Source organism: Anoplophora glabripennis, unplaced genomic scaffold (assembly GCF_000390285.2).
Source record: "Anoplophora glabripennis isolate ALB-LARVAE unplaced genomic scaffold, Agla_2.0 scaffold44, whole genome shotgun sequence".
In the NCBI taxonomy this organism is placed as follows: domain Eukaryota; kingdom Metazoa; phylum Arthropoda; class Insecta; order Coleoptera; family Cerambycidae; genus Anoplophora; species Anoplophora glabripennis.
The window spans coordinates 1,440,513-1,455,178 of NW_019416229.1; the positions used below are offsets into that span (position 1 = coordinate 1,440,513).

The 14,666-nt window shown below is 32.1% G+C and overlaps 3 protein-coding genes across 3 annotated transcripts; 2 read left to right on the forward strand and 1 right to left on the reverse strand.

The window, feature by feature from the left end:
* The first annotated feature begins 825 nt into the window (after window positions 1-825).
* On the forward strand, window positions 826-4,164 carry LOC108917663 (aldose reductase-like). The gene is made up of 5 exons (XM_018724383.1): window positions 826-1,000; window positions 2,966-3,328; window positions 3,382-3,629; window positions 3,693-3,953; window positions 4,073-4,164. The coding sequence occupies exons 1-5, from the start codon at window positions 929-931 to the stop codon at window positions 4,107-4,109; spliced, it is 981 nt and encodes a 326-aa protein (XP_018579899.1). The 5' UTR covers window positions 826-928; the 3' UTR covers window positions 4,110-4,164.
* A 1,109-nt stretch (window positions 4,165-5,273) lies between these two features.
* On the forward strand, window positions 5,274-6,714 carry LOC108917641 (alcohol dehydrogenase [NADP(+)]-like). Its single transcript, XM_018724357.1, has 5 exons — window positions 5,274-5,345; window positions 5,587-5,946; window positions 6,054-6,301; window positions 6,356-6,616; window positions 6,678-6,714. The coding sequence occupies exons 1-5, from the start codon at window positions 5,274-5,276 to the stop codon at window positions 6,712-6,714; spliced, it is 978 nt and encodes a 325-aa protein (XP_018579873.1).
* Window positions 6,715-9,552: 2,838 nt separating this feature from the next.
* LOC108917683 (aldo-keto reductase family 1 member C13-like) lies at window positions 9,553-14,325 on the reverse strand. Its single transcript, XM_018724415.1, has 5 exons — window positions 14,188-14,325; window positions 11,010-11,360; window positions 10,726-10,955; window positions 10,407-10,667; window positions 9,553-9,634 (listed from the first exon to the last, which is right to left on the reverse strand). Exons 1-5 carry the CDS (start codon window positions 14,257-14,259, stop codon window positions 9,604-9,606), a joined length of 945 nt encoding a protein of 314 aa, XP_018579931.1. The 5' UTR covers window positions 14,260-14,325; the 3' UTR covers window positions 9,553-9,603.
* Window positions 14,326-14,666: the final 341 nt, after the last annotated feature.

Below are 14,666 nucleotides of genomic sequence, written 5' to 3' on the forward strand. Positions count from 1 at the left end.
AAGGAGACATCAGATGGATTATACCAATTATCGAATAAGAAAAACGGGACACGCCAAATATTACATTTTTTAAATGGACCACCTTATATATTTTTAAACATATGGGTTTCTGAGAAAATTCTATATATGGCAATATAAACAATTTAACATTTTAGTGCGAGGTTGCCAAGTTATGTAGAAAATTCTTCGAATTTTGGAAAAAACATTACCTCCAAGAAGTATTAACATTTGGAACAAAAATATGGGACAAAGTTATAAGCAAATGTTAGACAAAGGCTCCTATATTAGCTAATATCGATATTTTATACAGGACATGTCTTTAGAATACGATCATTTTTAAAAAGTTTAAGCTTAATTTTCTAAAACCTTCCAAATGGAACACCCTGTATTTTATTGTTCTATTTTTTTCACATATCGGTCCAACTTTTATTAATTATGTACTACACCTAAAATTGTTAGTTTTTAAGATATGGAGGCTATTAGCCTTAGTCGTGAGTAACTAAAAATATTTATTTTGATAATCTGATGAAAAAAATGGGACGGTATCCATCAATAGAAATAAAACTATGTGAGCCCGTTACTTGAGTTTACATTAGTGCCCTATTTAAACATTATTTTGCTGATTGTGTGGCGTTTCGTGTCGCAACATTTTTTTAAATACGCCACTAGATTAATTCTATCAATTACAGAATTTCATAACTAAGGTCATTGTTCATTCAAATCTTAAAACTGCCGGAAGTCTTACACGCGACAGATAAGAAATGTGTTAAATCAATTTACTCGGTAAAATTATACATTTTTAATTTATTCGTTTTGCTAGAAACATTGAGTAAATCATCTTGATATAGTTGTGCATGTTTTGGAATATACACACATTTGTTCGTTTTCATAATAAAGAGTGCTAGTTTTTATTAATATTACTTCAGTTATGGCAGCAAAAATATTTAAGGAGCTGCCAGGAAGACTTAGGATGCCTGCTATAGGACTTGGTACTTGGCAGGTAAGAATTAAGTTATTTTAACATATAAAGAAACAACAGATTTAAAATGTACCTTAGATTGGCACTAATTAACTAAATGTGTGCCATCATCACTACATATTATAAAACAAAGTCCTCCGCCGCGTCTGTCTGTCTGTTCGCGATAAACTCAAAAACTACTGCACCGATTTTCATGCTGTTTTCACCAATGGATAGAGTGGTTCTCAAGGAAGGTTTTAGTATAAGTATAATTTGTTAAGTTTTTGTATACATTAACGATATTTGTTGGAGGTGTCGGAAAAAAATATGCCGTCTGGGAGCTTTCAACGAAAACGCTGCCTAAACCCTTTGAGATATAACAAAATAATGTATGGTGGAATTGTGTATCTTATATAGGTCTCCAGAAAAGTCCGCGATGGCATATGTCTATCTCTTAAGGATAACATACTATATCCATTTTAATACTTTAAAAAATGGGCAATTATAAAGCGGTAATTGGAAAGATATTTACACAAATACGGTATTAATCCTTATTATTTTAAATACGTTAGTTGGCTTGAGCATTTCATGAAGATTATTTTTTCCCTTTACACCATGCAAATTAAACGAATACCTTAGGAGATATAGCAAAATCAAAATAATGCGCAACGAAATTAATTTCGTGTCGCCGTGATTCGACCAGGCCGCGCGAGCGCCCCGTGACCCCGCGCCTAGCGTCCTAGCCGGGGGGTCCGAAAGTTTATGTAGTGTATCAATGTATGGTGGAATTGTGTATCTTATATATGCCTACAGAAAAGTCCGCGATGGCATATGTCTATATGTTAACGATAACATACTACCTATGTCCATTTTAATACTTTAAAAAATTGGCAATTATAAAGCGGTAATGTAAAAGCTATTTACACAAATACGGTATTAATTCTTATTATTTTAAATAAGTTAGAGGCTTTAAGCATTTCATGCACATTATTTTACTCGTTTACATCATATAATTTAAATGAATATCTTAGGAGTAATCGCAAAAAAATTACGGACGCGAGAATAAAATTCAAGCGCCTCGCTTCGCTTGATGCGATCGCCGACCCTCCCCCCGCACCGTCTTGCCTACTGTTTAGCTAATAAGCTGAACGATAATGCGCGAGTGATCCTTTAATAAACTGACTTGGAGCGAATGGAGGTGACGACTGATGACTGTGTTTTCTTTCTGGGTGTTGTTGGAAAGTTATAATTGCGTTCGAAATTTTAAGGTCACATTTTTGTTTTGTATTTGTTGTCTTTAGGCAGTCGGAACATACATAGATACTTGCAAACATACTTTTATTTCATTGAGTTTTAATAATTTGTTTGTTTTTTTCTTATTGTGAATCATTTAAAACTTCATAGTCGCATTTTTGTTTCGTGTTTGTTTTCTTTAGGTAGTTAGATACCTAACTACTTACTTATTAATTAAAATTGATAGTCCTGAGAATAGGTACTTCGTTTTGTTTTCACATTGTTGGTAGTTACCGATATTGTTTTAAATTTAAAGGTTTAGCATTTTTAGTTTTGAGTTCGTTTGTTGTCTTTAGGTATATAGATATATCGTGAATTATTTTAAAATTAATATTAGGGTCGCATTAAATGAAAGATGATTGATTTTTTGTTTGTTACGATTTAACTCAAAAACTACTCAACCAATTTTACCGAAAGCTACATCTCCTTGGTGTAACGTAGGCTATTTTATATTTGCCCGAGCGAAGCCGGAGCGGGTTGCTAGTTTTAAATAATTTGATAATCGTACATTATGGTGTTATAAAGGTCACGCTGATAACCTTCAAAACGGTAAGTTGAAGGCTCAAGCGACATAAAGTAAAACTTTTATTCTCTTTTCCCTTTTTTTTAATGTACTTAACACGAATTTGAGATTACATTTTGAACGACTTTATTGCAAGGAATATTAAAAGATTATATACATATTTTTAGTAACATGTTATCCACCTTCTTCAGGTAACTAATGAAGCAGAGTTAAAAAACGCTCTAAACGTTGCCCTTGAGGTGGGTTATCGCCACATAGATACGGCTTTGGTGTACCAGAACGAAGCAATAATTGGTCGAGTTCTCCAAAAATGGTTTTCTTCTGGAAAACTACGAAGGGAAGATCTCTTCATAACAACCAAGCTTCCATTGCCTGGTACACACCAGGATAGGGTGGAGATGTTCATGATGAAGTCACTAGAGAATCTTCAGTTGGACTACGTTGATTTATATTTGATCCATTTCCCTGTTGGCACTAAGTATGTTGAGGGTCAGTTCAGACCATCACCAGACACACTTCAGACCGAACCGAGCGACCACATAGAAATTTGGAAGGTATACTGGTGTTGTTGATACCCTTTAAATTTTTTCATCTATGCGCTTTTCAGAAAATGGAAGAACAAGTCGATACTGGTAGAACTAAGACTATAGGAGTTTCAAATTTCAACCTCAGGCAAATCGCTAAGTTACTAAAATCTTCTAGAATCAAGCCAGCGTGTTTACAAGTTGAATCGCATGTCTACCTGCAACAAAGGGAACTCGTGAATTTTTGTCACCAGAACGGTCTTGTTGTTGTGGCTTATTGTCCTTTGGGATCTCCAGGATATAATAATTTTACAGCGCTTCTTGGCAACGAGTAAGGTTTCTAACAACTCAATTTATATATATTTTTTTGTTTATAAGCATTTTTAAATTTCAGACCAAAAAAGTTGCCAGACATGCTCAATGATGAGACCATCAAAACAATCGCAAGGAAGCATAAGAAAACCAACGCGCAAGTGATGTTGCGCTACCTGCTTCAAAGGGATATCGCAGCTATACCAAAAAGCATTACTCCAGCTAGAGTCAAAGAAAACATAGATGTGTTCGATTATTTTTTAGATACTTCAGATATGAAGGCTCTAGATGCTCTTGAAGTTGGGGAAGCTGCTCGCATATGTGATTTTAAATTCTTCCCTAGGTTAGTTATAGCACTTTTGTTCTATTTCATTGATTCATTGCAGAAAATATATATGATTGTTTATTTTCTAATTGGTTTTATAAGCGTCCTGTATATCTAATATTACATATTTTTTGCAGGTTACTGGACCACCCAGAATTTCCTTTTCCCAAATAAAAATTTTCTTTTAAGTTATTTTTATTGTGTCAATTCAATTTTGAATTATATATTTTGTTTATTAATAAAACAATTATATTTTTACATCGTTTTATATTCAGAAGAAGAAGACGATCTGTCAACTCTGTTAGTGACACTTGTCGCATTTCGCATAAAATATCTTCAAGTCTACAAGTTATTTTCCTTAATCTTCGAATTCTTTTATTAAATAAAATTATTATTTAGTAATAATCACTTAATATCTTCCATTAGCATTAAAACATAATGGGTGAAATAGGATTTGTGAAAGCTACTTCGTAAATTTTACCGGTCAGGATATTTTTAAAAAGACCCTTTTAATATTGCAGAAATCGGAGGTACAAAAGCAGTCAGGTAAGATCAACATATTTAATGAATGATTTTATTGTGTTTATTTACCACTTAAATTTTGTTGCAATGGATACAATCAGGAAATTAATAATAACTATTACAATACACTCTTAATTCATAGCCACTGCTGTCACTTTTGTTTTAAAAAACAAGGTTTCACTGACAACTTTAACACATTTTCTTCTTCTTCAAAATTAGGATTGCTACCTAGCTTCTTGCCCCTTATGACTAGTTTTTAAGTAACCTTTAGAGCGTATACTACTAGGTAGCCTGCCATTCCGAAATGTGTGGCTGGGTGTGCGAGAGAGACAGACAATATCTCAGAACATGCTGTCTCATTCTTCGCTGCAACAACGGGAGCTCTGCGGGAGCCAATGAGCGCGAGATTCATTTCCATCCGCATGCGTGCTAGAGTGAGACAGCAGCTACTGAGATGCTGTCTGTCCTCTCTCGCACACTCAACCACACTTTTCGCAATGGCATGTTATCTCCAGTAGTATACTTGTATGTTCGAAGTAAGTAACGCATAAATTCATAAATGATTTCTACCACTAATTTGTGATATATTTAAAATTTTACTATACAAGCTGGTTCTTTTTTATAAAATCTTTGTATCAACAACAATTTGTATGTGGTTTGTTTGTATAGCCAACAACCCAAATAACACACGAGTCAATGATGGTGTCATGAACTTTGACGTTTGATGTCATCTTGAAGTAATTTTCCGCAAATTAGAATTTATTTCTGTTCAAATTATGAGCAATACTGTTAAATAATAATTCATCATATCAAAAAATGGCGGCAAAAATATTTATGGATATGCCAGGAGGGCTGAAAATGCCTGCTATAGGACTCGGTACTTGGCAGGTAAGAATAGTAACTCAAGTGGCATAACGAATAAACTATAACAATATTTCCCAAAAAGTTTCACGTAAGGTGTAATTTTCATAAATTATTTTACTGTTACCATATTTTTACTCTTAGATATGTAGGAAGATTTTTATTATCTGACTAATAACTCTGGAAAAATATATGGTATAACTAAACACACTAAAATGTTTCAGAATTAAGTATTTAAAAATGCTGATACAACTAAAAATTTTTTTAGTCTAGTGATGCAGAGATAGAAAACGTGCTCGACACAGCACTAGAGTCGGGTTACCGCCACATTGATACGGCTTTTTCTTACGAAAACGAAGCCACTATAGGTCGCATACTCAAGAATTGGTTTTCCTGTGGAAAACTAAAGAGAGAAGAAGTCTTCATAACCACCAAACTTCCAATGCCAGGAGTACATCAAGACAGGGTGGAGATGTTTATGAAGAAGTCGCTGGAAAATCTGCAGCTGGAGTATGTCGATTTGTATTTGATACACTTTCCAATCGGGACCAAATACGTTGAAGGTCAAGCTCTTCCAACACCAGATAAAACTCAAACTGAGCCAACCGATCACGTAGCTATTTGGAAGGTACACTGTAGCTAAATGAAAACGCCAAGCTTTCAATTTCATGTAGATACATCAATAAGTATTTTAAATGAAAGATAATTTCTACATTCATTGCTGTTACGTTTTAGAAAATGGAAGAGCAAGTTGACGCTGGTAGAACCAAGACGATTGGGGTGTCAAACTTCAATCTCAAGCAGGTCGATCGGATACTAAAGTCTGCTAGAATCAAACCAGCATGTTTGCAGGTCGAATTGCACATTTACTTGCAACAAAGACAGTTAGTGACATTTTGTCACCAGAATAGCATCGTTGTAGTTGCATATTCGCCCTTGGGTTCGCCTGCATTCAACAAGTTTTTAGCACTGTTTGGATTGCCGTAAGCATATTTCGTATTAAAAGCCTGACAGAGGAGACCATGAAGTATTTTCAGGCCAAAGAAGCTACCGGATATGCTCCATGACGAGACCATCAAAGGAATGGCTACCAAATACAAGAAAACCAACGCGCAAATTATGCTCAGATACCTTTTGCAGAGAAAAATTGCAGCTATACCAAAAAGTGTTACTGCAGCTAGAATCAAAGAGAATATTGAAATTTTTGACTTTAATATATGCGCTGCGGATATGAAAATTCTTGACGATCTTGAAGTTGGAGAGAAGGCTCGTATATGCGACTTCAAATTATTTTCAGGGTATGTTTATAAATGAAGAAGAAATATAAAGATGCGTTACTGTTCATAATATTTTTTTCAGAATTCTTGAACATCCAGAATACCCTTTTCCCAAGTGAGAGGTGTACTTCATAGTATAATGAATTATCGTTTGGATTAAATTTGTTAAACATTCAATTTTTTCATAATCTACCAATTTTTAAAATACAATATACAGTTTTAAAGTACAAATGCTTCAAATTTAAACATTATTTATTTGAATTTGATTTTTCCCGTGGAACTGACATGTTTAGTTTAGCTAGTGTAAATGAACAATTTTGTAATATTCCAGTCGAATTAAAGTTTAAGATAAAATAGTTAATTAATTCCCAAAAAGTATATTCCATGTTAAAAAGTACACTGAATACTAAGAAAAAAAATGTAAATCTCAGAAAATTTCCAAAACTAATACCATATTTGAAAAGCAAATCAGTTGGATACTGTCCGAAAAAGTCCAGAATTCTAATGAAGGAGGAAATTGACAGATTTTTACAAGAAGCACCTGATAATAGATTTCTGCTAGAAAAAGGTAATTTAAATTAATATAAATATATCGATGTAACTAATTTAGGACTTTTCAGGTCATTTTAATAATGGGTGTTGTGGAGTTTGGGGAAGAGATGAGCTACTAAAGATAACGATCGTTGATGTAGAAGACAAAGATTCAATTATTATTATCAGAATTTTCCATTCCAAAACTAATACTCCGAAATGTTTTGTGATTTCTAGTCCAGACCAAATGAAGATATACCGCAAGTACCGCTTTATGTCCTACAGTTGCTATAAGTCAGGGAAAAATGTGTTAACCAACAGGTTAAGAAATAGCAACTTATCTCAATTTGCCGCCAGATGCAGGCACTGCTTTAGACGTTCTTCCGCCACTCTTCAGCCGACGCAGGGGCCGATATTACCACCAATACGGTAGCGGAGACATATATAGAAATATATATATATATATATATATAGAATTATTTTAACATTTGTTTTATATTTTAGAACGAAAGAGATTTTGGCGTTCTAGAACATAAAAGTATGTTGCAGCTAGGTGACAAAAAAGACTCGCTTTGTCAACTGTAAATTTATTGCACTTTATGACAGTGAAGTAGAATGATAATATCAAAAAACTAACTCGAAAGAAGTAGCGGAAAATAGCAAATAAGTAGCAAAATTACTTGCTTTTGGGTGCTCATTCCATATCACATGTTCTTCAAGGACAATAAGTATTTGTTTATTGTTTGTTTTCCCTATTTGGACAGTTGACTCGTACAAGTTACACTAAGAAATAAAAATGTAATGACTAATCTTATTAAAATTAAACCAAATTTGTTGTATCTTAATTTCACATTCTCTTGTTTTGAGGCGGATCTGACCTAATATTCTCAGTATAAAAATAACTCCAGTATCATCACGAGATACGATGACCTCTGATATCGTCAATATACACAACGAACAATAATACTGGACCCAAAACAATTCCTCGTGGTGTGTTACTAATATTAGTTTTCTGGGTTCAATTTTAACTCTCCATTTATTCTAATTTTCAAACACATGCTATATTTGCAAAGTAATAATTATGTAATAAATATAAACTATAACATGCAATATCTAGAACAGCACTGTGTCTTCAAATGCTTTATAAATATTTACCTCAAGCCACACAATCTCTTTTAATATAACTAATCTAATTAAAGTTATATTTTTTATATGCTTGTAATTTGATCGTATACTACATCCAATGTTTAGTAGATTAAATACTACAACTGCCTTAAATGTGTATTATCTACAGTTGATCCATCGATTTCTATTTGCTGATAATAATGGAAATTAAAAATTAAGATTGTTATAAACATAGCATCACACTTTAATTACATTTTTGATGAGTTATCATTATACACAACATTAACAAGTTTAGAATACGTCTATAGGTACGGTATTTTAATTCCACAGGCTCACAAAGAAAAGTCCAAACTCAAAAGACTCACATATCAATTCCGAAGGATACGCTGAACATGATCCTGTAGTCAAAATTCAAGGCTTGCTGATAAATTTCGGAGAAAATTGAAATTTTTGGGTAAATTTTTTTTTTAATCGCGAGACATCGATTTAGAAAAAAAATCTTCAAAATCGGACCTCTAGAAGCTGAGATATTAAAAATTTTTAAGCGCGTCGCGGTTTTGAACTAGCCGATTCAATTTCGAGCAGGCCAAAGCGGCCGCGCTCTCTGCTTCCCCCACCACCACCCGTACGATTTTCTTTAATTTCTCGCTTGCATAAATAATTTTAAGTGCGTTTTAAAGTAGATTGCCAATGAAGAAAAGTATTGCAAACTTAGACCCGGTAAGAACTCGGAATGCCAAAGGTATTTTTCGAATAATTAGCCCGGATGTCCCAGTACATTTAGTGTAAATGACGGTTAATTTTGAAAAGCGTTTGAAAGCTTGAGAGCTTTTCTATATGTTATTAAATTTTCAAGTATCTAAGGGCCTTGGTTTTTGCTGTGCTAAATTTTGAAAATTTGCAAATTTTTTTTCAAAATCTGGATTGCAAAATTATTATGCAAAATTTATCGAACCAATTTTGGTGAAATTTGTTGTGATGATTCTACATAACATGAACTTTTAAGTACGAAGGTCCTATACCCAACTGCATTCCTAAGTATGCATCTGTTAATTACGTGATATCTCCAAATTCGCCAAGCTCTATTAACAAATAATGAGTTAAATTTTTTTTCATATACCTATTTTAAAACAATATACAGTGTAATCAACTTCAAATTACCTCAGTTACTTAACATCTTTGAAATTCGTAACATTGTGTTATCATACGACATTTCCAAATTATTTATTTTTCAGACATTAGTGAAAAAATGACAATGAATAAGGTATCACCTTTAGCAAAATGCAGAAAAAAACATAAGCAACTTTTTAAAAATAAATTTTATTGGATCTCAAATTACAATAAATTATTTCTTAATATGGATATTCCGGATGATTTTGTATCCTAAAACAAAAATAAGTATTAGTTCAATCATAAAGTTTGTCATTTGGTACATAAAAAAAGCTCAATTTATCGTTATTATAACAAGTAAGAGTGCAATAGAATGAGTACGTTTTTATATTTTTTTTATAATTCTAATGTCTCGTTGCCCTTAGATTTGAGCTTTCCATTATTAAGAAATGGCACATTTCAGATTTCTTTTTATTTACTGCTTATAACCTCGCTGTCGAGATCTAATCAAATAAAAAATAAATCAAATTTGAATAGTAAAAACATTGTGGTCAGCATTATGACAATTTCCAAAGGTTTGCACTGGAAATATTGAAAAACAAGAGTTCTGATATACGAACTCGCAAAAATTGTGAACAGGTGAAATTCTATAAAATTCATGTTTCTTCTTCAAAATAAAGTGACTATGGTGATTGAAATATAACTTTTATATAGGATTTTTTCAGATTTACCTACTTAAAAATTTAAAAATAAATCAAACCCAGAACCAAATACCCAGAATTAAAATAACACATATTTGGCATAAAATGTAGAACACGGCGGTTATAAACAGCTAAATAATTACCTTTTGAAATCTGACCTCGGGCTACCTTCAGAATAAGTGGTTCTGGATGCTTGAGAAAATTAAATGATTTCATTTAAGAGTAATAATGTGTCTCAAGATAAATTTGAACAAACTTGGATATATTTATGCACCAAAAATTTTATTCAAATGTTAATTAATGACGTTTCATGATCTATACCTATTTAATTGAAATGTTCTTACCCTGGAATAAAGTTAAAAGTGAAAAGCCTTGCTGTTTCACCACCATCGAGATCATCTAAAGATCTTATGTCCTCCGAATTAATTTCAAAGTCAAAGACGCTGATGTTTTCCTTTAATCGCTCTGGACTCGAACTCTTCGGTATAGGTACAATATTCTTTTGTAGGAGATACTTCAGCATTATCTGTCCAGGACTTTTATTATATTTCTTCGCTATGTTTTTGACTATATCAGTATTAATGGCTTCCGGAACTTTTCTATCCCTAAAGTTAAAAATTTAATTAATAAAGTGCTCGTTTTTGATGTAGTCCGATGCCTTACTTAAATCCTTTTTCTCCTGGCGTCCCTAAAGGAGAATAGGCAACCACTACTATCCCATTTTTATGACAATACCCCACAAGGTCGCGCTGTTGAAAGTCAACGTGCAGTTCCACCTGCAAACACGCTGGTTTTATCCTGGCGGATGTTATAATCCTTTCGATTTGTCTTTTGTTGAAGTTGGATAAACCTATCGTTTTCGTCCTTCCAAGATGGACTTGTTCCTCCATTTTCTGTAAAATAAACAATTATTTTAAACAGAATTAACAAAAATACATCACCGTCACCTTCCAAATTTTTATGTGATCAACATCGTCTATTTCCTTGCGGTCATCTTCATCTCCAAAGTATTTCACCCCAATAGGATGGTGGATCAAGTACAAATCAACATACTCCAGCTGGAGATTTTCCAGTGACTTCTTCATGAACAACTCCACTCTGTCCTGGTGTATGCCAGTCAGTGGAAGCTTGGTGGTGATGAATATATCTTCTCTCTTTAATTTGCCCGAGGAAAACCATTTTTTTAAAACACGCCCAATGAACACCTCATTTTTGTATCCATAGGCAGTGTCAATGTGACGGTATCCTAGCTCGAGGGCAGCATTTAAAACCCTCTCAAGGTCAGCTTCATCCCTGAGCTGAAAAAAAGTGGTTAAAGTCTTTTCGTCATTCTATTGTTTATTTTATTTATTTTTATTTTATTTAAATGTTACATACACATAAAAGTGTTTACACGCGTCCAAAAAAAAAAGAAAGTGGTAAAGAACACATCATGACAGCAATTAACTAAGTGTTATACAAATATTCATAAACAACATATTATTAAAATAAATAGGATAAACGACACACTAAGATTAATGATAACATTCATTACTGTCAATAAAAATCATCAAAACTATAAAAGGCATTTCTTTATTAAGTATTTTTTTATAATTAACATGTTGATCCCATGTCAGTTTAGGGTCAAGATGAACTCCCAAGAATTTTACATGTGCTGGATTATCCCAGTTTTCCATATTCCGGAGACTAAAAATCGTACTTCCGGTCTTCGAAGTATTCAAACTGAGTGGATTACTAGTAAACCAGTTTTCTACCGATGCATGTTGGTCATAAGTTGAAGTCATTAACTGTTCAAAGTTTAAGTTGGTATCATCAGCAAATGTATAATTTTAGTATTATGAGGTAAACAATTAGGAAAATCATTAATATATATTAGAGCCAGTAACGGACCCAATATGGAACCTTGTGGAACTTCATATTCAATATTCTTTGTGGATGATTACTCAAATATGATCTCAATAAATCCGAACTGTACGATGAAAAGCCATAATTATGTAGCTTATGTTTAAGAATTTCGTGTGATACACAATCGAAAGCTTTTGTCAAATTTAAAAATTGACTAGCAACATATTTCTCTTCTTCAAAACTATTGTTTATTGTGGACAATCTATGGCTAGTGTGGTCGATAGATTACTTCGAAAACCGAATTGTTGAGGATTGAAAAGTCCCCGAGTCTCAAAATAATTAGTTATTTGTATTTTTAAGATAGTTTCATATATTTTAGCTAGATGAGGTATTACAGAGATAGCTCTGAAATTAGAGGGATTATTAATATAATTATTTTTAAAAATAGGAACAACCTTAGAAATTTTTAAACATTGGGGGAAAATATTTTTACGTATACAATAATTAATTAAATCAGAGCAAGGTATTAATATTAAGTCGATTATTGATTTTAAAAATTTTTTTGAAATATTATTTACATCCAAACAGGGTTTGCTCTCAAAACTCTTAACAATATCAATGACTTCCCAAGGGGACATTTCAGAAAAGGAAAAACTATACAGTGTATGGAGTAATTGGAGGCAGCTATTTAAATCGGTGTTATTAACGGGTAAATTACTTATAACATGGTTAGTAACATTTATAAAATAGTTATTATACTGCTACTTAAATTTTGAATTATTTATTTTTCGATACGTTTCTTTGGATCAATTGAATCTGCGATATTAACTTCTAAAATTAACGTTTAGTAATTAAACGAGTAAATGCAAAAAAACGAACGAAATTAATTAACAAATACCAACAAGCAACAATTTTACTGCCAATCGTATCGACTCTCGACACACATGTTTGTCTTTGAATTGTCAGTTTTTTCGATCACTCTTCTATCCATCGATTTTTGCAATTATAATGTGCAACTTTGGAAAATTTATTTTTCCGTGTTCAACCTTTATTTTACAGTTAACAAATAGGTGAAATATGACTTTAGGTACTTTAAATTGTAAGACAAAACAACACAAAATAACTAATTTTCCGATAGATCATCTAGATTTTCATGAGCAGTGAAAAAATGAAAAAATACGTAATTTCTTCTTTCGAGTTACTTTTTTAATATTATCGTTCTACATACCCTTCCCCGATATAAATTGCGATAAAATGTCTACTAATAATTTTTATAAACTTTTAGGTTTTACGATTCGACTGGAGCAATTGAAGAATTTATCTAACTGAATTTATAAATAAAAACTGTCTGTAAAAATTTCAGAACAAAAAGTTGCCCATTTCACTTAACTGAAACGCATTTTTAACCCTTAGAAAAGATAATTAGAATATCAATAATTTAAGACAGTTTTCGAAAAAATTATTTATGAATGTACTTCTTAGCGAGACCAAGTCATCATCAGTAACGTGTAGTGTTTTTCTTTATATTTGCTGCACTTAATTAAATACCTATTTAAAAATTCAGTTCAATTCTAGAGAATTACGGACGATAAAACTTACTAGTTACTGTATTGAGAAATTGCAATAAATTCGTAAGTGATTTTACTAGAGATATACTCGAGTTTTGTCCGTGTAGTACTAACGTGATGGTCGAAAATTAATGGAAAGTGGTTGGACTGAATGAGATCGAGATAATAGTTATACTTCAAAATTTAATTCTGTTATCTATAAACAAGTGATATTGCAAATAACTAAAATGCTTGTCCGAACTGTAGTAGCAGCTTCTATTTAATAAATTAACTACCTATAAACATCAAAATCAATCAAAATACACGATTTATTTCAAAATGTAAAAAACAGATGAGGGAAGCCAAGTAAATAATATTTAATTTATGAATGATGAATGAAATGATTGCTTGAATTATTATTAACATGATACTGAAAAATAACTTCACTACATGAGTAATTACTATTTATTGTACATTTTATTATTTATTTTGAAAATTATGATTCCTAGCAACATGCAACAAGTACAATTTTAGTATATACATATATCTGTGATGTTTATGAACAATAAATCAATAACTATCAAGCCTTATGCTATATTTGACTGACATCGATTTATCAGTTTTCTTCTAATTAAAAAATGCCATTAAAATATTTTATTTGCCTTAAATAACGTAACGATGTCGTATGTAACATTTTATTTAAAAACTTAAAATTAATAAGAATAATACTTACGGAACCTGTTCCTAAACCTATGGCCGGCATTTTCAAGCCTCCAGGTAAATCCTTAAATATTTTAGCAGCCATGTTTTTGAACTTTACGATTTAGTTTTATAATAACAGTTTTCACTACACACTGGTATTTATATACGTCACGTACCTACATCGTTGAGGTAAATTTTTTGATAAGATATTTTGATGTTTGCATACTTATTGACCTTGAAGAGATATTCGGTGATACTTTAAGCGTCAAAATACGTCAGTGGAGTACAATGCACAGAAGAGACTATCTATGAGGTATAAATTGGCATGACCTACCTACAACTACTGTGTGCATGACTTGCAGTAATGTCTATTGTAGTAGGTGGCGAGAATAATAATAATCTACTTGTTACACATTTTATTTTTATTGATGTCTCAATAAATATTTTACATACGTATGCAATTTTTATTAACATTAGAATATTCCGTATGCAAATTTATACAGGGTGATT